Here is a 25,561-nt window from a genome sequence, read left to right as displayed (position 1 = left end):
AGATATGAGCATGTCTGCCAACTTTCAGGAGGATCTTGGATAAACAAGGTCAGCTAATCTCACATGCTGAAGTTAAAAGCTGTCAGTCAACCCAGGAGGTCTTGTTACAGGGTCAACTGTGCTCTAAAGGTTTCCTAGGCTAAGTTTGACATGTCAGTCTTCTGACATGCAACAAAGCACTGTTGTCTCATGTCAGTGTCAGACATCTGACATTTGAGATTAGTTGTCAGAGACTATAATACGTAATTAAGTTTTTTAAAACGTACATAAAGTAAACAGAGAGCATGCAATTTGCCTTATACAATTTTCAGTACATAGTAACACAGGAAGATATGTTTTGATTATGTATTTGGTTCCAGTAATGTATAAATTGGTTCGATTACAAATACTTACACTGCAATCTACTAAAAGTCTACACCAAACTAAATCTTATTGAATGCAAGCATGTCAACAAGAAACACAAAACAAAAGCAAAAAAATATATGGTGTGGCACTTTAAAGACTAACTGCTATATTTTAATGTAAGCTTTTGTGAAACATAGCCCACTTTTTCTGACATGAGCAGAATGCAGAGACTACATGGCAAAACATTCAATAAGAGAGAGTGGTGTTTGGTTGCATTTCACACCTCATAATGATTTATTACTCCTGTTTGGTATTCAGTTCTTTTGAAGCCTGGGTTCTGAAAACAGCAAAATTATTAAAGGAAAAAGAGGAAGAACAACATGCGGCAAAATAAAGAATGAAAGACTTTACCTTTGAGACTTGTACAGTGGTCTTTATTTCTGTTGTAAATGATTCCATGCCTACTACACTTGATACCTATGTGACTAAACCACAGCAGTTGCATTCTCTGCTCATTTTAATCGGCTATTATTGTTCGATTGGCTCTTCTTTTAGCAATGTAACTTTGTTTTTGTAGTGATTCTTAAGATTAGCTGTCATTATTTATAGCTGAATATGTTGTTAGTCATTCACAATAGGTATACCAGAAAGATTAGTAACTCTCTGTAAGAGACAGTCTACAAGCAAAGCTATGTCCTTCCAGTATTTAATAACCATCATCCACAGCACAAGAAATCTAAATTGTCTGTAGATTACAAATGTTACACCTCCAGCAGGAATCTGGTAGTTTAATCCTCCTGCTTCATACACATGTACACCATCAACAATGCAGATGTTTGCAGATTTTAAATTGGCAATCTTTGATGGTTATTGAGACACTGCATTTTATTTCCTGCTTATACAACAGAGAACACATATGGTCTGATCTTTCATCCTCTAATTCTTGTAGACATTTGCTTTCCCTTTTATAAAAGTTGTGTTCATTTTATGCTTCATATTTTATGATTTGTTTATTAGGACAATCAGCAAGCATTTATATTTTTCTTTTATAGATGTTGCATGTAGTACAGTTTTCTGAAAGGCTGTATTTCTTAAAGAGAGCATATTATTATTCTAAAAATCATTATCATAAATACACCCTGACATCAAGCATTACAGTTTTAACTCAGGGATGTGCAGCAACCTTAAGGCTCATCCCAATGGGTACCTTGACCATTACTGTTGTTGCATTCTTCCACCCCAGTTGATCACACTTTCCTTCAGGGACAGAGTATGGAAATAGCAATTCGGATGAGAATACTTGGGGAAAGGAATGGAGACTCTTCTATGTATCAGATTTTTCATGCAAGGAGGTGGGTAGGGTGGAGAGAAAACTTTCCATCCCAGTGAGAAAATAGGATTTTGTCTGTCTCTCTGTGTGTATGCACACACACGTGGCCCCAAACTCTAAGCCAACATCACTTGTGGTTCCTCAGGACCAATGTAGTATGTGATTCAGAGTTAGTAAAATTTATTTTTTTCGGATCACAGTGTCCAGAATCCCCTAGGTAAAGGTAAAGTTTCCCCTTGATATTTAGTCCAGTCGTGTCCGACTCTGGGGGGCGGTGCTCATCCCCGTTTCCAAGCCATAAAGCCAGTGTTTTGTCCAAAGACAGTTTCCATGGTCACGTGACAAGTGCAACTAGACATGGAACACCGTTTCCTTCCCACCATGGTTGTACCTATTTATCTACTCACATATTTACATGCTTTCGAACTGCTAGGTTGGCAGGAACTGGGACAAGCGACGGGAGCTCACTCCATTGCATGGATTCGACTCCATTGCATGCTCGTCTTCTGACCTTGCAGCACAGAGGCTTCTGCGGTTTAACCCGCAGCACCACCATGTCCCATTCCAGAATCCCCTAGTCAGGATAATTTCTGGTCATGCTAGCTGTGAGATTCTGGGAGCTATCGTCCCCAAAGGTAACGTTTCTGAACTCTGTGCAGATCAATGCAATGCTCCTCAACAACAAAGCATAGCTGAGCACATATGAAATTGTCTTCTAGTGGACCAGATCATTAATCCATCTAGCCCAATGCTATCAACCCTGGTGTCAGTAGGTCCGCAGCACCTTCAGCAGTATTATCCTAGTCCTAACTGGAGATTCTGGTAATCTTTGATGGATTTCCATGCAAGTACTAACAAGAATGAATTCTAAGCTTGTGACATAAAATATAATTAGCATGTTTTACGGTGGCATTTAAGAAAAGAAATCTAACAATAATTTCCCAAACACCATACCTCCATGTGCAGTGTGTTCACACGAGATCAATCTCAACATATGCCTAGCGTTCTAAACATCTCACACAGGGCATAGTTTGAACCAGGGTTGACTTTCACAGCACAGTTTCAACACCAGACACCACAACTGACACTAATATGAGCTGATAAGTATTGAGCCTTTCCCAGAAAAAAAAATGAGCTGGGAAGCTATAAACTGCAGGGTGATTTGGCCAATTTGTCTGTATTCAATGGTGCAATGGAACATGATTTTATCTTTCATGTTCAGGTCCAAAGTGAACATAGCAGTACCTCAAGAAAAATTCAAGGTGGAAGAGCATAGGACCATAATCAAGTTCCTGTTTCTCCAAGGGAAAGGTGCGAAGCAGATCCATGATGAAATGTCACAAACTATGGGTGACAGTGGCCCTTCATATGCAACTGTTAAATGTTGGGTTGTCAATTTTAAAACTGGCCATTTCGGTGTTGAAAGTGAGAAACCCAGTTGAAGGCCTCTGTGCCTGCAAATGTGAAAGCCATCCATGACATGATCATAGAGGACTGCCGAATATCAGCCAAAAGTATTGCTATATATCTGAGAACATCACGAGAGAGAGTTGGTGCCATTAACCACAATGTTTTGGAAATGAGAAAGCTGGCAGCAAAGTGGATCCCCAAACTTTTGACAATTGAACAAAAGAGGAAACGTATGGAGTCATCGGTGGCTGTTTTGGAACATTTTGCAAGAAATGAGTCAGATTTCCTGGGCAAACTGGTAACTGGTGATGAGATATGGATCTACTGTTAGGGTAGAGACAAAGGAACAGTCTAAGGAATGGAGGCACAGTGGTTCCCCCAGGCCAAAGTACTTTTGCGTGCCAAGGTCGGTGTAGAAGCAAATGGCAACAGTTTTTTGGGATAAGAAGGGTGTTCTGCTGGTGGATAACCTCCAACAGGGTTCAACCATCAATATTACTGTGCTTTATTGACAAAGCTGAGGCAAAACATCAAGGGAAAATGTCAAGGAAAGCTCTCTGAAGGTGTCATCCTGTTGCATGACAATGCTTCGTCACACACTGCAGGTGAAACAATGGCAAAACTGACGTCCTTATGTTTTCAAGTGATGCCCCATCCACCCTATTCTCCTGACCTGGCTCCTTCTGACTATCATCTGTTCCCCAAACTCAAAAAACACCTAAAGGGACAATGATTTGGGAGTGCTCTGGAGGCAACTAATGCTGCAAATGAGTGGTTACATCAGCAGTCAGAAGAATTTTATTTGCAGGGACTTAAGAAGCTGCAGGACAGACGTTGCAAGTGCATTGACTTCCGGGGGAATATGTAGAATAGTGTGGGAGTTACAGCTTCCTAGCTCAATTTTTTCTGGGAAAGGCTCAATACTTATCAGTACCCCCTCATATGCGTATCTGAGATTACACAGCACAGTCATTCAGTACCGGCTACAGCAGTTTCTTACCTACAATTTAAAAAGAAAAAAAAACAAGTTTTCAACAGATTTCTGTGTGGATTTACAACACTCAAAAGGCCCTTCAGAATGAAATACAGTACTGTATAGGTAATGATGAGGGGGAAACACCTGCCTAAACTACTATTGGTTTATATTCTAGCCCACACTGCCTCAAAGAAGGCAATGACATACTGCAGATAGGTTCCCTTGCCATTACATAGATCCATGAGCTACACTCAGCTGTACACATAAAAAGTGAGATCCACTCTTTGGCTGTCTGAAGAGAAAAGGCACTGTGTTTCTAGGCACTAAACATAAACAAATTTCCTTCCCTCCAAATATGGATCAATGGGATGAACTGAAAAGGTTTTGAGACTGCAAATTACACATGGTCTCTGTTTGGTTCAGTTCAAGGCTTTAAAATGGATCTCCATTTGGTCCTGGACCATTTTTGCCCTGTCTCACTTTATTTGTGCCTTGGATCCAAACGGATTTTTACATTTTCCAATCCACGTGAGGCAATAATTTCTTTGTTTTTGGACTAAAGTACATGAAATGTCCCCTACATGGATTACTGCCTTGTCATGGCGAAGGGGTTTGAGCAACTCAGAGAAGCTATGGGCTATGCCGTGCAGGGACACCCAAGACAGACGGGTCGTAGTAGAAAGTTCTGACTAAACGCGATCCACCTGGAGTAGGAACTGGCAAACCACTCCAGTATCTTTGCCAAGAAAACTCCATGAACAGAAACAAAAGGCTAAAAGATACGACGCAGGAAGATGGGCCCCTCAGGTCAGAGGGCATACAACATGCAACTGAGGAAGAGCGGAGGACAAAGACAAGTAGCTCCAGAGCTAATGAAGTGGTTGGGCCAAAGCCGAAAGGACGCTCAGCAGCGGGCGCACCTGGAAGTGAAAGGAAAGTCTGATGCTGCAAAGAAAAATACTGCATCGGAACCTGGAATGTAAGATCTATGAACCTTGGCAAGCTGGATGTGGTCAAACAGGAGATGGCCCAGGCGTACCAAGCTGCCAACCATGGGAGCACCCACTCTCAGAAGGAGGGTTGCCCAGAACTTCTTTTGGCCAGGTATGAGTAAACAGATTACTTATTATTGCAGAACTTGTGATGTCTGTCAGAGATGAGGAACAGGGCAGGACAGGACTAAAGCCAAATTATGTCCTTTGCCAGTCATCTCTACCCCATTCCAAAGGCTGGGAACTGATCTGGTGGGTCCTTTGCCTCAAGCCACAAGAAGGGGGAATAAGTACATTCTGACCATTATGGACTTTGCTACTAGATATCCTGAGGCAATTCCATTAGGTAACATGGAAACTGACATGTTGGCAGATGCCTTAATCAATTACATGAGCCGATTGGGATTTCTTAGTAAAATAGTCAGTGATTTGGGAACTAGCTTTACCTCCAGACTGATAAAGAGGTTATTGAAGGCTTGTGGGATAACCCAAATTAACTCTACACCATATCATCCTGAGACTAATGAACTAATTGAAAAATGTAATGGCACATTAGTGCGCATGATTAAGGCCTATGTAGCAGAGAACCCAAATGATCAGGACTGCAAAAGTGTGAGGGCAAGAGGAGAAGGGGACAACAGAGGATGAGATGGTTGGACAGTGTTATCAAAGCTACCAACATAAATTTGACCCAACTCCGGGAGGCAGTGGAAGACAGGAGGGCCGTGGGGTCACGAAGAGTCGGACATGACTTAACTAAACAACATGTAATCTGGAATTATTATTGATCCTAAAAATGAGTACTAGACAGCTTTAGATTTTTCTTTAAACACCCACACATGCACATCTACTAGCCTGATAGAATTTGTACTTCACATGATTTGATTTGCGCCCCAGATCTGAACTGAATTGTGAACTTGCTTCACCCCCATTCTGCTTTCATGCAGATGTCATACAAATCAATCTGGATCAGCCACTTTGCTTTGCCAAAACGAATGCATAGCTGTAGTGCAAATCTGCTGTTCACAAATGTTGCCTCAGTTGATACATCAAAGACTGTGTCTCATTTCAGCTGTTCCACACCACTTGTGATGCACCGTATAGGAAGTGGAATGGTAGTGGGATTATGCTGCAATGTTTTTTTTAAGTGTAAGTCAAGGCACCAAGGGGGGCATCAATGGAACCATTTTATTTGAGTAAGGGTTTTATGTATGGTCTGAAAGTCTTTGATTTGAGTACTTTATGTCAAATAGGGATGTGCCCCGTCTTCAGACAAATGTGTAAATAAGAACTAAATCAGGGTATTTATTTAGGGAGCAGCAAGCAGGAATAAAAAGCTGCTGTTCCCCTACAGGGCAAAACAACACCCCACAGATTACTTGAGTTAAATCAGTTATACACGTGTTCATGGTTAGAAGTGAGAAAGAAAAAGAAAAATTAAGGAAGACAAAGGAAAAATATACTTTTTACCTTAGAAATCAATCTTCATTGTCTTTCCTGCTATAAAGTCATTGGTTAAACAATTGAATTGCTATGGCTGCAGCACCACAAATCTGAGATTCAGAGAACAGGAAAGGCAGGGAGAAAGGTTGAAAAGTGTAGAACCGGAGGCTTCCTACATTGCCATTTTAAAAAGGAATAACACATGACTGTGCCCATTGGCCCCCCCTCCCTTCCTTCCCCATGGCTACTTTAGGAAGCTAACTGGAGCTTTCTCATGGCAGCTAGAAAGAGGGAGATGATAAAAATAAAAATAAACAGTGTCCAGCTCTGTAGATGGCCACATGTGCCTTTCTGTCCTGCTTGAACCATTTAGTCTGCAACCTGGCCTTGCTGTTTGTATTTCCTCATTTAGAGGAAAAGAGTCTTCATGGAGATGAGAAATGTAGAAATGCCACCACAGACCCAGAGGAGAATTGCATCAGAATATCACCAAACGGATGTAGGGGGGCACCTTTATTGAGGCACAGACCAAATTGGGGGTCATGTGCACATCCCTATCATCAATTACAGTGGTGCCTTGACTTATGAATGATGAATGCCCTGACCTACTAACATTTTGACTTACAAACAGCTCTGGACGCAAAATTTTGCTTTGACTTGCGGCCGGAGCTTTGACCTACGAACAGAAACAGGCAGGGAAAAGGGGCGGGAAATTCAAAAACCCTAACTGTTGGTGGCGAAGAGACTGCTTCTTTGTAGCTTTTTCACCCCAATGGTTAGGGAAAGGGAGGCTCGGCCTCCCATGCTTCCGGCGCCGCTGCCAGTGTCCAGCCGCTGCCAGTGTCTCCCATGGCAGCAGGGAAGCCCCGGGAGGCCTCCAAAGACGGTGATCGGAGGTGGCGGGGGACCCCTTGGAGGCGTCGGACCGGTAAGGTGCTGCTTTTTTTCTTTTAAAAAAGTTGTTCTGGGTGGGTTTTGGAGGGTAGGTTTTGACTGGGGGGTATGTTTCTGTGCTTTGTTGTTGTTTTTTAGGTGATTTTTTTTTCAGTCCTAGCGTGGGACTTGCTCCAATGTTCATTTTTGGATTTGTTTGGTTTTGGTTTTTGTTTTTCTGCGGTCCCAGCATGGGACTTGCAGTGTTTTATTTTTAATTTTTTTGTATTTTTTTCTTTGGCTGGAACGGATTAATCAGTTTTCAATGCATTCCTATGGGAAATGGTGCTTTGACTTATGAATGTTTTGACTTATGGCCACCGTTCCAATATGGATTAAGTTTGTAAGTCAAGGCACCACTGTATAACCTTTTTGTTGTAAAACAAAGGATTTTTCATTTTCTGGAAGTGATAGATAAATCCAACTACCTCATGCCTTCCTTTGGGTGGCCACATTTTCTACTAGACAGAAAATGTCTGGTTATTTAAAGAAATGCATTTAAAATGTGCTTGTCAACTAAAAATATGCACATTTATTGCAAATTAATACAATATTCTGCTTTTGTGGGCAGGGGGAACGATGCCTGCTTTCTTTTTTGGTGGTCATCCTAAATAACGTTTCTTATTCTTTGCTAAACTCCATTGTTCCTACCCACAACAAATTCACAAGTTTCAAGGTTAGATCTTGAAGGTAAGTGAAAAGAAGATACGAATTGCTCGCAAATGGAAGTCAAAACAAGGAATGGGATTTCTGGGTTAACCTGAGAGACCTTTCTTTCATTTTTGGAGTCTTCGGTGTCTTTATGATAGGGACCTTCTGCAATCTGAAATATTTGGGACTCTGGAAGAGAGGCTAATGAAAATTACAGATTCTTTGGGATTTCAGTTCACTTTTCTTTTTCTGACATTTGGAGCGATTCCCACCACCACCACTATTGTGTTGCCTGTAGTGCCTGGCTGTCTGTCCTTCACCAGATGGACTACTGCCTGCACTGCTGGACTAAAGCTATCAAAGTGATAGAAGAAAGAGCTATCTCCCCAGATCCTCATATTTAGTGGGTTGGATGTGGAGAGTTTGATAATATTTCCCTTAGAGAGAGAGAGAGAGAGAGAGAGAGAGAATAATTCTGATTATGATCATCATGATGAATTTTCATTCTCATCTGTATTGTTTCCTGCTAACCCACTGATGAGGATTATGAAAATGATGAAGTGATGATAAATCTGAACTTCAAATTTCTTCTCGTGTTTCCATAGGTCTATAGATAAGATTTTCCTTTCTCACATATTTTTCTTTTTGCCAGCTTTTGGAGTAGGTGCTTGTCTGTTGCCTTATCCATGCCTTTTTTTTTTGAGGATTGTGTAGGGCTTAATTGGGTCTAGCACCAGAAAGCAGAACGAACAAACAAACAAACAAAAGAACACACAAACTGAAAGATTCTAGTACCCAAAAGAACAAAAAATTGAGAGGAGTCCCCCTCAAAAGATGCTAGAATGAAATGCTACAGTTTTTCCCTTGCACATCCCTAGCAGAGGCAACCAAGAATTCACCTATTTTTTTTAAAAAAATGATTATACCACATTATTGATGTATGCTATTTGGAGACTAGCTTCCCATTCATATTTCCAAAGCAACTCAGTATAAAACTAGAACAACAGTATCTGGAAAACAGCTTAATATTTTATAAAAACAATAGAACAAAGCAGGTATATAAAACAGCTCAGCTGTCTCTTCCCTTTCAGAGACATACAGACAGACAGACAGACAGATGGACAGAAAATTCAGAATCTAACCAGTGATCATATTTCAAAATGAAATAGGCATTCATTTTCATGTTTTGCTCCATCTCTGTTAAAACAAGCTTTTCATCAGAAACTTTGTTTGACAGGATTGCTACAAGTAGGCGTTCAGGGGAAACAGTAAAAGAACAAGCAGCCCACCATAAAAGAGAAATATGACCTAATGCACAGCATCTCCCCCCCCCCTTTTTTTTTATTAAGCAAAAGAGACAGCAAGTATTGAGGCAGACTTAAAAGATTCTGGGATGTGATGACAGGTCTCATTCTGAAGAAGAAAGGAGTGAGGGGATGGGATTTGGGCCCAGACTAAATCTTCATGGCAGGTAAGTCTTTAGTATGTAAAGGTCAGAAGCGCTGAGAAGCTCATTTTAGAATAATAAAAAGCTTTTGACTTTATTAGGCTTTTACTGCATCTTCCTTCTACTCAGAAACAATATCAGAAGGCTTTGACGTCTTCTTTGATGGAATTTGACTTGCAGAAACATGTGGCTCCATGTTAGGGATGGAGAACCAGTTTTACACTACGGCCACTTTTTTAGTTCTGTAGTGGATAGACAGCTGGTTAGATTCTATCTGCAGAGCCAGAGGCTGGAGTTCAATTCCCCACTGTGCATCCCAGAAAAGTCAGCCTTTGTAGACCTGGGCAAGCTGCACTGTCCCAGGATGCCCCCAGGAAAATGAAATGGTAAACCCTTTTGAGTACTCTCTACCTAGAACAGTGGTTCTTAACCTTTGTTGAGGTTGTTCTTAACCTTAGATGTTTTTGAACTGCAACTCCCAGAAACCCCAGCCAGCACAGTTGGTGGTGAAGGCTTCTGGGAGTTGCAGTCCAAAACTCCTGAGTAACCCAAGGTTAAGAACCAGTGACCTAGAACAGTGGTCCCCAACCTTGGGTCTCCAGATGTTCTTGGACTACAACTCCCAGAAGCCTTCACCACCACCTCTACTGGCCAGGATTTCTGGGAGTTGAAGTCCAAGAACATCTGGAGGCCCAAGGTTGAGGACCACTGACCTATAAGACCCTGAAAAGAGTCACCATGATCAGAATTGATCTGACACATTATGATGATGAATGGATAGATGGCCACACCTAAAATGTATACAACTCCTACCTAATCCCTTAAAACTGATACAATATTACCTTCAGAGCTACTGCTCAGTTCTCCCACTACCAGCTAAGGTGCAAAATCACCACCATACAAAGAATCATTTTAAATAAGATTTATATACTGAACATTTCCATCAGATATCTTTAATACTGCACATCATAAGACACTAAAAATGAAGAGCCAGATCAGATGTAATGCACTATCTTCTACACGTTCAAAAATCATTTTCTACAACTAAAAAAAATGGATCAGTTGGAACTGCATAGCCATTGCTTTGATGGAGGGAAATACTGATTCTTTTCACTGTGTCATTTTCCCAGTCTGAATTTCCGATTCTGTGTTGCTCGGAGATACATAGATACTATATGTGTATGTCCTGTTACTGTTAATTTTTTTTAAGCAAGCAAGCAAGCAAATGGCGGAGGGTCCTGACCATCTTGTTTGATCTTAATGTAGACCATAAAATAATTTATGAAGAACAAACTGCTCCAGTTTACTTTTCAACAAAAGCAGACTTTAAAGATGCTTAATATCCAAATCCCCAAAGATAGCTGTCCTGCATTTGGTGGGTTTACTCTCCTCTTTAGGATCTTATCACTTTGCCAAATTTCAGTCACTCCAGTACAAAAACCAACCAAACAAAAAAAAGGTACAGCTATGCTGGTTTTCCAGTGCAAATCAGTGGAAGACTTCACAAATCAGTTTGGATCAGTGGCACAGATTTAATTTGAAGGGACATAAATCATGTCAAACCTCAACAGGATCCATTCCAAAGCCCTGAATTAGACTCAAATGAATCAGAAGAGTTGCACACAACCCTGCTTCTCATAGGGAGCTTCATTCCAGGAGCTGTGGGGCAAAAATGATAGTTTTCAAGCTTTGATTTTAATCCTTACCTCCTTCTGTGATGGAGCATAAACTAAATCACCAGATCAGTTTCCAGACAGGCATTGTTCAAACCTACATGACTTAACTCCAGCTACATCCTTCCAACAGTTGCCTGAAGACCATGTTTTGAGATCAGTAGTAAAAAGGGCTGCCATGCTACCTTGTTTATACACTTTATCACTGACAATCAGATATTGGCTGATGTGTTAGATAAGAGACATAGGTATTCCACTTCAGAATTTTATGTACACAGTATTTTGTGGTTGATGCTATTTGTCCACTTTATAGGCTCATACTGAGCAGACAGCTGTAGCACAAGTAGAGAATAAGGCTATTTTACTGGCTCAAGATCACACAGCTCACATTTCATCATTCTGGTATGCACCTTGCCTCCTTAAATTGTGACTTTACTGATTTCTGAAACTATAGGAGGAAAGTCAGAGCTGGAAAAATCCTTCAGCTCTCCCATCTGTTGGGCCTATAATGAGCCTGATCTATACATACAAGGCCATGTGACACACCTATAAAGTGGATTTTCTACTTGTGGTGGCTTTGGTTTATTCTTGATGGTTGTCTGCAAGATCGGAAAAGCTGGGCTGAGTGTAGCCTAAAAATGGGAGGCTATAAAATCAACATCTTTAAATTTAAATCTTTAAATTCCCGTATGTATCACAACAGAAGAAATGGATAGCTGGACCACTGTTAGATAATAAGTACTCATGATGAAAAATGATGATCCATCTTTAAGTCCTTAATGAAAGTGTCTTTGTCAGCTGTTATTCAAAGCCAAGTTGATTATCCCAGAATACCACAGAAGGGTGCATAATGGAAATTAAACTGTTGGTAAAAAATAAAGAGCCGAAATTCACATATATTCAATACTGTCTTTACAATATTAGCAACTCCTCAGTGAAAGGTCAGATACTTAAGTGAGATGTGCCTTTTCAACTGTACATTGAAGCATTTTAAAATTATTATTAAGGTCACCTGTACTGCATCACTTTAATTAAGTTTGCTATTTCATTAACTTTTAACAAGCATGTCATCCAAACTGTAAATCATCAAATCATTCACTTTCATGCCAAGCTCAGTAAAGTTCTGTATTCAGAAAGGTCTTTTCCATCTCCACCCCTAATACCATGTTCTTCTCCAGAAAGAAGTGAGGAAATCACACAGCTGGTAACAAAAGTGGTATTGTCTTCACAATACCACTGACATTTTGGATACAAGCATATTTTTTAAAAGGGAGAGAATTCCAATATTCACAAAGTCCTATCAAACCAAAATCAGTCAAGTTATGAAAATTAATCATGTTAGTGATTTCCTTTGTTAAACAGAATGACTGACAGATGAGTGGGAGCTAATGTTTGGGAGTCATCCAGAATTTTCTCAAGTATTAGCTATCAGACTTTGGATAAAGTGACTGGTATTCCTGGTGTAATTTTGGTTTTAATTTCTGTACAGTTAGGAACTCTATCAACTCCTAATACGTATATGCACTAGATTCAGAGGTCCATCCATAGACACATCTTTAGATCCTATCCCTTTCCCCCTACCCAACCAACCTAGTTTCACTGTGGTCTCCAACAACACTTCCAATAGTTCCCCAGAAAGTATATACTATTCCAGTTTAAGTTGATACATTAGTTAGAGGTTGAGTACTTAATCATCTCACTAGACAAACTATATCAAATCATCCTCCGATCATGATAGTAAATATGTACATGTGCTCAAAGCATTTCACATACGCTATGTCATTGAAATCATTGCAACAAAGTCGTAAGGCTGGCTACTGATCTCTCTGGCAGACAAGAGCTGTGGCTCAGACAGAAGAACTTATCTGAGGCCAATACAAGCATAGGCCAATGGCAAGACTCATCCACGGGACTCTGAAGCCCAATCTCTCTTACACTAGGTTATGTCAGCTCCTTTACCAGTAATCCTTGGTGATGATTGACTGTTATACTCTACTTGCTCTTGAATGCCAAAACTTATAACCCCAACAGTATGATGATCTTCCCAACATGCAATTCAGAGCTCCTAGGGCAGGACACCTTTAAGGAGGAGAATGGAATTGCAACCCACCAAATATTGTTGTACCATAACTTCCAGCAGCCAACATTGCCAATGGTGGAGACTCATGGGAGTTGCAGTCCAACAATATCTGATTTAGTATTACACTGAAGCACTTTCTTATGCCACAAAGGGTTTAATTATATTGGTCAGAATCCTATTAGTAATCATGTAACTTTTATGTAACTTGCCACGGCCAATTGTGGCTAACTTTGGGGGCTAACTGGCAAGATGCCAGGGCATATGTCAGTTGGGCATTTGCTCCAGCACATCAACAATTAGCCACAATCAGCCATTGCAATTAGCTGCCACCACATTATACCACCTTTATGTAAATACCAATAGAATTTTAGCCATATCCATTTTAATTACAGCCATTCAGCAGCTTCCATGCACTGCAAAAGGTCCACAAAATTTAAAATAAAAATAAATCCATGGTTTGGAATTTCAGTAACTTCCTATCATATATTCCTCTGGGATAATGAATACTAACAAGGTACAAAGAAGACAATCTCTCACTACCAGGATTAGTAATTCTATACAAGCCAAGCCCGCCACCTTGTGGCACACTGGAGCAAGTAAGAAAAGCCCTGCTACCTTCAGGGTCCTGCTACCATAGAACTTCTTTTTAAGGGGCAATTAAAAGGCAGGCACTCGTATTAGTCAAGTATAAAGCCTGGACACAATGTAAAAGTAAAGACCACGCTATAGGCAGGAAGCAGCAGAAGCAAGGAATGATGGGAAGAGAAGCAATGCAGGAAGGCACCCATCAAGGAAGCCTCCTATCCAGCAGGGTATATAAGGAAACCGGAGGAGGAGTTAGGGCATTTGGATGATGGGACAAGGAAGAGAGATTGAGAAGACTGGGTGGCTGCTCCTAAGCAGGGAAGTTTGGAGCATGGTGCAGAGGCATTTACTGGTTTCATGATTTCAGGATATAATTCTTCACTGGCTGATTCTATCCTGGAATATCTAAAGGATCTCAGACTTGAGGAGCCCAAGGATCCCCCCTAAAGACTGAACTGAAACTGCAGGATGCTAGAAAGACCCTGAATCAACACTGTTGCCTGTGCAAGGAATGGCAGTGCCAGCAGTTGCACCAATTGATGTGGGATAGAGGAGGCTAAGAGTATATAAGCCATAACACTGTTGGGCTTCAAACATTAGCTGATTTTCCATTCCTATGCAGGGGAGAAACATAGTAAATATTTCACAATAAATATTATGTTTGATGTTTTTAATGTTTTGATGAGGACTCTGAGCTTTTTGTTAAGCAAAGAAACATTCTGTTAAGTAAATAAACAGTGGTATCTTTTGTGATACCCATCCCTCCCAGACAAAGCATACCCCTTCACATGTGCACAAAGATCTCACTGCAGGTAGCACATATTCTCCCACAGATTTTGAACTTCTGAAGGAACCAACCCACTGAGCACAAAGTTCTGCTTTGTTCAAAGCCAATTACAGCTCCGTAATTATATTTTATATTTGAACTGAAAGACAAAATACAAGCACTAAATGCTCTTATTATGAATGAGATACATAAATAGGAAAAGTAATTCTCATCCGTAAACAATCAGTTCAAATGGCAGTTGTAACACTAACAGAAAAGTCTCACTGAGGCAAAAAGCAATTAACCACAAACATGTTTAAGTAACCAATCCCCACATATTCGTCTATATTTTCAAACTTTAAAAAGGTTCATGCTTTTGCAGCCTAAAATATCCATTTATTTAGAACATATTTTTGCCAACAGCACTGTATTAAATTTAAACAATAAACATCCAGCATGTTTACTTTTAAAATAAAAACAATTTCTTACATTGGTTCTCAAACCACATTAAAAGAATGACTGACTCAAACTGTTCTTCAAGTTACACAATTCTGAAAGGGGAAAGAATAACAAGAATATTCTTCTCTACCCTATCTCAAACAAATACACCCTGTGCCTAGAATAAATAAGCAATTTTGTTACAAAACTTCTCATAAAATAATTTTATCATGCAGCTAGAGATATGTGATACAAGAATGGAGATGTAATAATAGCTGCCTTCAAACATGTGATTTCAGTCTTCTGTCCCATTGAGTCCCACAAATACTCAATGCCCAGATTAGTTTTTGATACAAATATCTACAAATAAATGGCACCTACATAATCTGAAATCTGACTCCTAAAACACTGATTTGGATCTAAGATAAGTGAAGTGTACTGACAGCCGACTGAGATCAATTGGAACTTCAATCAGTCTTCACTACTTTTTTACCCTGATTTAAATGAGACCCACATCCAACTAAGAAAGTTTAGATTCATTCTATTAATTCTAAGCTACAATCCCTGTGACTCTCAGATACTGTAGCTCTCCATTTCTTTTGAGAAAAGGCTCACAGTCCTTACACATGGGGATCTCCCATTCTGTATACTAAATGGTTGCTTTCTCCGAGCCCTCAACTATGTGTCAGCAGAGGAGGATGTTCAAATGTAAAATCAATGGGACATTGTTTAATATTGCGGTCACTGTGTTATTAGCAAACAAATAAGCAAAATCAAGAAGGTGTGCTCCATTTAAAGCATTGTTTACTGGAACTACCTCTCATTCAAAACAGTATACATCATATGATTTTTCCCCAAAAAGTTAAAAAAAACCCCACACATTCTTTATATTTGGTCCATAACTAAAAATGGGGTAAGAAAAAAAATGGACCCATTCAGTTATATATACAATTTTAACATATGGGATAGCTTTTGGCAGTAATGGAAATAGAGGAGAGTCAGAAACTTTCTGGAAATAGCTATATTAAGCACTTGATTACTAGTTCTGTTTTGGAGATTGGGTTTTCACTATCTTCAAATCAGTTTCACTGTACCTTAGTGACAAGCCATTTTAAGTCCTATTTTCAAATAATCAACAATTCTAAAAGTGTTTTTAACATAGAAGCATTTTAAAAAGCAGATTTTACCACCATTATAAAATGGATGGTAGTAGCAGCTCTTAAAGCAAGATTCAAGCATGTTTGAAAAGTGTTCAAGTAGAAAATTAGCCTTCTTTATCAAAGATGTCCACAACTTTGCCAAAAACCTGAAAAACAAGACATTAAAGAACAACATTTTTGTGTTAGAACCAACAAACATATGACATGTGTTCTAAAGAAACTTTACTCAGGAAAGTATTTGTTTCACCTAACTGCTGTGTCCATGAGGTTTAATTCAGGGTACAAATCTTCTAGTAGACAGAGGTAGACTGACAGCGCCTAAGCCAACTAAAGATGATGAAATAACTAACATTTTGATAGCAGTGATGAGGCCAAACTGGAAGCAATTCTGCCCTTTTCAAATCAGGAACAGAAGTGGTTGCAGGTGTCATGGTGTTGTCATTTTAATGTTTGTTGTTTTCAAAGTTTAAAATGGTTTTAAAGTATTTAATTACAGTGGTGCCTCGCTTAGCGAGTGCACCGTATAGCGATGTTTCCGTATAGCGATCCCTTTTTCGGGATCGCTATACGGAAACATACCCGATCTTCGCAATGGGGAAAACCCGCATTGCGAAGATCGGGTATTGCGGCGGCCATTTTGGAGCCGCCGAACAGCTGTTCGGCGGCTCCAAAATGGCCGCCGGAAGCCCGGAAATGGCTGCCGGCAGCCGTTTTTACGCCCTGCCCTCGCTTAGCGAGGGCGCGAAAATGGCTGCCGGCAAGGGGAATCCTCGCTGAACGGGTAAGTAAGCAAGGTTACCTTTTCCCTACCCGTTTAGCGACAATTCCGCATAGCGAGGGTTAATCCGGAACGGATTAACCTCGCTATGCGGGGCACCACTGTACTTTATATAGTTCTTATTGTTATACTCCACTGTGAGATGTCAGGATATAGGGCAAAATACAGATGCCCCAAATAAATAAATAAATAAACTTCTATCACTCAATCTCAAGTAAAGTCTCCATCTTCCCAGTTGTCTCCTTGGCAATTTGTTAGTTATATCAGTTTGAGAGACTGACTGCAATAAATAATCTGTAAAAGGAGTTGGTGACTTTGTGGGGCTACAACAGAACCTGGGGAGGTGTTGTCACACCACTGCTAGGGATGTATGGAATTTGCCACTACTGCCACCAGAATCTGGGAGGAACTGTGACACCTCTGCTCTCTGCAGAAGAGTGCTGGAGTCTCCTTCAGATCCACAGTAGCTTGCATATCAGCAAAGCCAATCATCTTCTTCTTTTCTCAAAGAGGTCAAATGTTATTGCCCTGATCTATAATGGGGATTGTAACCTGGTCTCAATTCTGAAATACAGTGGGCCCTCGGCTCATGAACGGCCCTAGTTGCGAACATTTCGGGTTACAAACCCGATCTCATCACAAGTAGCAGACCCTACTTGCGAACGCAGATCAAGTTACAAACCCAAAAGGCAGGGAGAAAGGGCGGGAAGTTCGAATTTCCTGCCCTTCCTCCCTGCCTTTGGAGCTTTCAAAAGGCTTCCTCCGACATTGGAGGAAGCCCTTTGAAACCTCCGAAGCCAAAAAGGAGGCAGCCCAGGCAGCATCAGGTGAAAAGAGGGAGCCGATTTCTCCCCAGCCGCCCGGCTTGCTTTTCCAAACGAGAAGCAAGCCGGGCAGCTGGGGAGAAATCGGCTCCCTCCTTTCACCTGATGCTGAGTCCCCTTCGCACCAGGCTGAGCTCAGCCAGTGCGAAGGGGACTCAGCATCAGGTGAAAGGAGGGAGCCGATTTCTCCCCAGCTGCCCAGCTTGCTTTTCCATGGGAGGACTTTGGCTGGAACGGATTGATTGGTTCCCAGTGCATTCCTATGGGAAACGCTGGCTCGATTTACGAACTGACTTCCGGAATGGATTAAGTTCGTAAATCGAGGGTTGACTGTAGAATTCTTGAAGTACAAGCAGAAATCTGTTGTCACATCAGCTACCATGTCATCCTTTGTTAGATATAGTAATAGCATCCATCTCCTTCTGTGTGCACCCTTGCCTGAAAAGGCCTCTTACATGGTACCTGTGTGTTACATGCTTTACATCAGTGCTGATATTGCTTATTTGGTAAGAGAGAAATCTCTCACAAGGAAAGTATTAGGTCCCTTTCTGGGGACCTTTATTTATTTATTTTATTTATATCCCGCCTATCTAGTCAATTAAGACCACTCTAGGCAGCTTAGAAATATGTAGGACAAACCTTTGCTCTGTTGTGTAGCAGAAGCCATAACAGAGATACCAGCAAGGAAAGGTGCTCTGACTTACTGTCAAGACATTCCAGTTTTAATACTAGACACATAATTAACTGGATTTTCCTTCACACTCAGGGAAGACAGTCAATTACAATCTAAATAACTGAGGAGGCTCCTGAAGTTTGTGTGCAATTTAAAGGATTTATAAGACAGTACAAAAAAATACAACACCATTTTTCATTGCAACTTACTTCATCAACAGATTTGGAGGCATCCACTTTTCTAACCTTCCCCATTTTCTCATATAGGTCTATAATGGGCTTAGTAGACTCTAAGTATGTATGAATTCTACAGAAACAAAACAAAAGAGAAATGTCACATAATTGAAAAAGGATCAAAAAGTCAAGCAGTAAAACAATGTATGCAGAGAGTACCTTTTCTCCAAACTCTCTCTGTTGTCATCACTTCTGCCACTACTTTTTCCTCTTTCAAGGCAGCGGTCAATACAGATCTCCAAACAAAAGAAAAAAGGAATTTCAAAACATGAAACTGAAGGCAGTAGATAAAAATTTTGAAAAGTATTTGAGCTTTTTTCAATTCTACAGAAATAATGCTGTATGTTAAACAGTCTGTTTGCACATATATTAATAGGTATTAGCCACTGGAATACACATACAATCCACCCTGTTTCCCCGAAAGTAAGACCTAACCTTAAAATAAGCCCTAGTATGATTTTTCAGGATGCTCGTAATATAAGCTCGAGACCAAAAATAAGCCCTAGTTAAGTGAAACCCCGCACTCCACCATTGTGCAGCAACCAGAAGATGATGATATGACTGTATTTGAATAAATGTAGATTGTTGTACATGAAAAAAATAAAAATAAAACATCGCCTGTAAATAAACCCTAATGTGTTTTTTTTGGAGCAAAAAAATAATATAAGACCCTGTCTTATTTTCGGGGGAACACTGTACCTAGTAGAGCACCTTTAAAAACTCATTGAAATAAAGAATGTAGGCTTTGCTTTAAAGCATTTAAAATGGGAAGTGAACATTTGTTTCAGACAAAGGTAGCTTTCCCTAGATTTTAACTCTGACTAAATCAAAGTGCATCTTTTAAAAATGATCTGGAGTGAATAAGGTTGTCCCTGAAGATGGCAAAAAAACCCAAACCCTGCAACATGTTAACTGATGTGTAGTAGCAAATGACTTTGCTGACATCTTAACTAGTAGCAATTTGTCGCTGAGACTTACATTAATAGACTTGCACTATAAGATGCAAGTAACAGGATACCATCTGGAACCTATAAATAAATCTGGATTGTAATACTGACTTGTTTGGGAGAGACAAGCAAGAATTTAGGTGTTTCCTTTGTTTACTTATTTATGCTAGCACAAGAAGCAAATCAGAACACAACCTATTCATAGTATGTCATGATTTGATATGGTTATCACTATCCATGAACACGCTGTGTGTATGTCTGCATGTGTATTTGGATGTATGCGAAGGAGTCACCTCTGGTACCCTAAGCAAGCCCATCTGATTTTTCATAGCATCCCGACTCAGGGGGTACTGGAACCAGTCAACCTGTACCCAGGGGAATGAAACAGCTGGAGGGCATGAGAACGGACACCTGGGGAAAGAGGTCAGGGTTGGGCTCTGTGGACACTTGGGGACCATGAAGCTAGGGAAGATAGAGGGGGAGAACAAGACAGGGTATGAGGAACGAGATGCTGGAGATCTGGAGCAGGAGATGGCCTGAGCAATGTCATGGAAGGGCCTGTACCAGCCTTCCTAGTGGAAGACATCTTCGAGTATGCCCATGATAGAGATCCCTGACTGGGGTCACAGCCAAGGGGCATGTTTCTAGAGGGACAGCAGGAGTCTGCACTGCAGGGCAGAAACATTGATAGCCACCACCACAGCAGGGCTGTCACCAAGGGCTCCCCAACCCTAATTCAGAAAAGAGATTGGAGATGCCAATGACAGCATCAACAGTAGCGTCTACAGGAGCTGCAAGGAGTCTGCCTCAATCCAAGGCTAAGGATGACAATTTAATATGTTGAGTAATAATGAATCATTATTATAGGAACCAAACTATACTTCCTTACTGAATAATTTCAACATTGTTTTCTTTAAAAGTAAAATATTAGCTGTACATTTTCTGTATAATGCCTTAAATAGCACATTCTTCTTAGGTCAAAATAGGAAATATTTTCTTAGATTACATAACTGGGGGATGGGTGGATGGACAGCTTTTATTTTTCCCTGGAGATCACAGAAAGTTCAAGTTTGCAAAAAATTATGTGAACTCCCACTAGATCAAAAAAGGTAATCTATGAGTTTCAACCCTTCTGGCAACTAACACTACTATTAGGTAGCTCTCAATGTCAGATGAGTTAGTAATAAAATTATCTTGGCCTTGTGGGGGAGAGTAACCAATTCATCTGATATCAGATAATTGATATCAGATACAGAGCAGACAAGAGATACATTTAAGAATAAAATATTATTCATCAGACCCTTTCACATGGTATACAAGAAAACTGAAAATCTATTTATATTGTGTTTACCTCATTATCACAATCAAAAAAGAGAACAAAAGACACATCTGCTTTTCCATCCATTGTTTTGTTCCATCCTTGTAGGTTGTCTTCATTTCTGGGAAATCCATCAATTAAAAATTTATTCTTCTGTGCATTGGCAGCCATTGTTTCATCCATAACCTAACAATTCACAGAACATTCAGATTAAAGCACAGAATAATAGGGATATGTTTAATATAATATTCCCCCAATAGATTCAATAGTTCAAAATTTTCCAGATGATATGTCACATTACTACGAAATGTTAGAACCATAAAAGAATTTTATACAGCTTTATGGCAATGTTCTTACTAGGCTCTTATGAAAAATATTAAATTGAATGTGGTTATGCACAGGGGAAAGGTTTGATTCATAACTCACTTCAGTGCTTTAAATAACAGCCCAGGTCAATTCAGAGCTCCAGAAGAATAAATGAAATAGACCTGAACATCCTATCACTCAACAGATGAAATGTTTAATCTATAGCCTCTACAAATGAACTTTTTAAGCAACTGTGTAGAGCATTAATTAATAAACATGAAAAAGATTTGATTCATAACCAAATTTATTGCTTCAAATAGGAGCCCTGGTCAATTCAGAGTTCAATAGATAGGGTGGTTTCATTAAAGCCCAAGAAAGAACTTTGGTTTGTTTTTCAAAGCTTTGGTTGTCCCTTCAACTACTTTAATGGGAAAATTAGCAAAAGACTATAATATATAATTGAGGAGCATAATAAATGACACTTGCAAAGTCCTTTTGATTCATAGACTAGGCTTCATCTAAATACTTGTACACAATAATAAAATAGTCCTCAACGTTAATGAAATAGTTAATAAAATAGTCAATAAAATACTCCTCAAAGAGGTTTGGGTTTTTTACTCCTGAATTATGGTGCTCATAACAAAAAAGTATTATTTCATAAAAAAATAATCTGTCCATCTTTCACGTTATTTTTAGTTTCTGTTAGTTACTAATAAACGGCAAACAATATTTAATTAAACTGTACTGATATATTGTTGTACCTTTATAAAGGAAACTGGACACCAAAGGCAGCAATAGTTTTAATTCTTACCCTCTTTAACAAGCTGATTGTTATCTCAACAGGTACAATCTTCCCTTCTTTAATATAATTTTCAATAAGCTCTCCATATTGAGAGCCTGGTCTTTTTCTCTCATCTCGAAGAAGATCACCTGCAGAGAGGTGGGTGTAACCATATTTCTAGAAGAAAGAAATGAGCATGTAATCAACTGCACAACCCAGAAAACACAGGTCTGTCTCAACAAGATGAATATCAGTTCTTATAGTCAAGAGGGATCTGGATATAATAAATCCGATACAATTTGAGTGTTACTACACATTGACAGAGATGGAATACTGTTTATCACTACCGTGTTCCCCCCAAAATAAGACAGGGTCTTATATTAATTTTTGCTCCAAAACACGTTAGGGCTTATGTTCAGGAGATGTTTTATTTTACAGTCATGCCATCTTCTGGTTGCTGCACAATGGTGGAGGGCGGGGTTTCACTTAACTGGGGCTTAGTTTTTGGAGTAGGGCTTATATTACAAGCATCCTGAAAAATCATAATAGGGCTTATTTTCAGGGAAACGATATTATGCATGGAGGAGGAGAATAGGGTGATTTTCATGTCTTTACCTTCCAAATGTAAAAATACAGAAAATCCACAAAAATAAAAATCATCACAAATGGGACCTATGGCTGAATAGCTGTTTGGGGTTGATCCTGTGTAAAAATCATGTGGATCCAAGAACTGCTGGATAGGCAGGCCTCTGGCTGTGAAGCCAGTTCAACTCCCCACACTGCCTCCTTGTCAGGGACTGGACTTGATGATCCATAGGGTTCCTTCCAGCTCTAAGGCTGTTAAAATGGTGGGAAAAGTTGAGAGCAGGAGGAAATCAGGAAGACCAAATATCAGATGGATTGACTCCATAAAAGTTGGAGGCTTCCAGCTTTATGAAAGCTGAGCAAGTCTGTTGAGGACAGGACATTCTGGAGATCACTCACTCATAAAGTCGGCATAAATTGGAGGTAACCCGATGACATTTAACCTTACTTTAGCATAGTAAGTCACTGCTATAGTAGCCCAATTTGAATCAATGGAACCTTCATAGGAGCTGCCTCACTAAATACCCATTGGTTCAATGGGCCTATTCCAGTGCAATTTACTATAATAAGTAACAGGATTTTGATCACTGGGTGAACTAGAGTCAGTCCTTCTCACTCAGGGTTGCTACTGTGAGGATAAGATGGGGAGGATAGCCATGTTGCTGAACTGCCCTGCCTTATAAACATAGCTAATAAAATAGATAACAATAATGACAAGTTCTTCCTCCATTTTTACATCGTATTTATTATATTGGTAATCATTTCCCCAATATAGTGAATGTGCACTTTGTACCACACCCATGCTGTAAGATAAATATAATCATGACATCTGACTCATTCTTTATTTCTCAGCTAGATAACTCCCAAAGCAGCTTTTCAAAGGTCAAATGATGCCAGAAAATGTACTGCAATTTTAAAAAAAGTTATGTTTACAAACACAAAGCCTGCTAATGACATCCCATTTGTCCTAAGAGAAGGGCCTGACTAGATCAGCCTTTGGTCTTTTCCAATAAGGCTTTTTTGTTTGATTGATTGATTGATTTTTGTGCCAGAAAAGATAATCTGTACTTGCCTCAAATCCCAATTACACATATATAATTTTGAAGTTGGACAAACTGATAGATCTTTCTCTATTAAGAAGTCTGAACAGACTGGGAGCATATTAAGACTATACAGTATATTGAAAACAGTTTGAAACCAGTTTGAAGCCCAATAGACCATCTTCCAAAGAACACAGAAATATGTAATTTTCAACAGAAGTTGAAAGCTTTTATAAACAGTTCCTAATCCTTGCAGAATATGCTGTTTATTAGTTGGAAGTCACAAGTCTCAACAGCTTTCAAATTGCTTACAGTAATACAAACATGTTCCAAGACAAATCACTCCAAAGTGCAAAGAATACTCTACAACTGAAAGAAATTCATTTGAAACTGAAACTCTAACGCTAGGTGATAGAAGCATAGTCAGTGGAAGCAGCTAGTGAACCTGAAATGGGAGGACTCCAGTGACTTTACAGGACACATTATGCAATCTATCAGACCAAGGTGCACAATAAACTGTCTCCTCCCATAAAAACCTGCCTGACCTACTCATCAAAGCCTCTACTTCAGGTGCCTCTACCTTCCTAATTTCTGTAGATGACTACTGGGCCATAGGCGACAGGTCCTTTTCTGTGGAGGTGCCTGCTTGCCTCTGAAATTTCTTCCCCTGAGCATACCTCGGACAAGAGATCAAAAAAATTAATTGGAAAATCCAATTTCCAAACGCCTTTAAAGACTATTAATTTGTTGATTGCTCACCGTGGGGCTGTCGCTGTAACATGCGAAGCCAACACTTCTTAAAAGGATTAATAACCCAATTCAGAGGCAAGACAATTAAGAACTACAACGCCCACCATTCTTTGCGCGCGGCTGACCAAGCTTCCAAGCGCTGCTAAGGACGCTCTGCTTGCTAGAAATTGTAGTTCTTCAGCCGAGAAAAAAAAAAGGGATGAAGAAGGAAAGAAGGCAAAGGAGGCGAGATGCCCTTGCTGTCCCCCTTACCGCCACAATGCGGGCACACTGCGTTCCCTTTCCGGCCCCAGGCCCGCCGAGAACGAACACCACCGCCGGTTTCATGAGGAGACGCCGCCGAGGAGAAAGGACAGAAGCGGTGCCGAGCCGAAGCGTCCCGAGGCTGACACGAGCTGCGCTAGCCAAGGAGGAGCAGCAGCGACGACAGAACATGCGCCGGGAAAGAGGGAGGGAGGGAGGGAAGGCGGCTTGGAAGGGGGTGCCGGACTCTCAGCCTCTCCTGCCGCTGCTGCTGCTGCCGCCGCTGCCGCCACCTCACTGCTCGGGGCTGAGGTGGCTGGTGAAGTGGCAGCAGGAAAAGGGAAAGCGCTTCCGGGTGCCGGCCAGTCCAGGCACTCTCTCGCTCCTGGGGGAAGAGGGCGCGGGACAAGGGCGGGCGGGCGAGGGAGCGAGGCGCCGGGGGGCGGGGCCACGGCCGGGGACGGTTCCTCTCCTTCCTTCCCGCCCGCCCGCCTTGCGTTTCAAAGGCTGAGGGGAAACTCGGCGGAAGGCGAGCGAGTGGGATTGGCTTCGGCTGAAAAGAAACCTGTGGGCGGCAAGGAGAGGCGCTCCCAAGAGTAGCCGGAAATCACTTTCTCGAGATAACACTGTTTGTCAAGAGTGGGCGATACCTTTTATTGGGCCACTAAAAGAATCAAATAAATCGCCAGGAAAAAAACCCCATTTCTTCAGGTTTAGCACAACCCATAGTGGAAATATTGTAGACAAGAGTCCAAAAACCGGTGTAGTCCGTGTCTGTCCTCTAAAGCTGCGGTCTCAAAAGTAATGTTTTCAGCTGGTGAGCATAAGAAGCTGTTTCTTCATTTTGTAGTCAC

At 40.5% G+C, this 25,561-nt stretch overlaps 1 protein-coding gene across 1 annotated transcript; it reads right to left on the bottom strand.

The window, feature by feature from the left end:
• Window positions 1–14,520: 14,520 nt before the first annotated feature.
• CMPK1 (cytidine/uridine monophosphate kinase 1) lies at window positions 14,521–25,033 on the bottom strand. Its single transcript, XM_020807525.3, has 6 exons — window positions 24,717–25,033; window positions 22,120–22,266; window positions 21,036–21,188; window positions 18,897–18,973; window positions 18,714–18,810; window positions 14,521–16,375 (listed from the first exon to the last, which is right to left on the bottom strand). Exons 1-6 carry the CDS (start codon window positions 24,897–24,899, stop codon window positions 16,334–16,336), a joined length of 699 nt encoding a protein of 232 aa, XP_020663184.2. The 5' UTR covers window positions 24,900–25,033; the 3' UTR covers window positions 14,521–16,333.
• Between the last annotated feature and the right edge of the window lie 528 nt (window positions 25,034–25,561).

This window comes from Pogona vitticeps, chromosome 4 (assembly GCF_051106095.1).
Source record: "Pogona vitticeps strain Pit_001003342236 chromosome 4, PviZW2.1, whole genome shotgun sequence".
Taxonomy (NCBI): domain Eukaryota; kingdom Metazoa; phylum Chordata; class Lepidosauria; order Squamata; family Agamidae; genus Pogona; species Pogona vitticeps.
The sequence above is the reverse complement of the archived record's forward strand: the minus strand, read 5'-3'. Positions and strand labels throughout refer to the sequence as shown.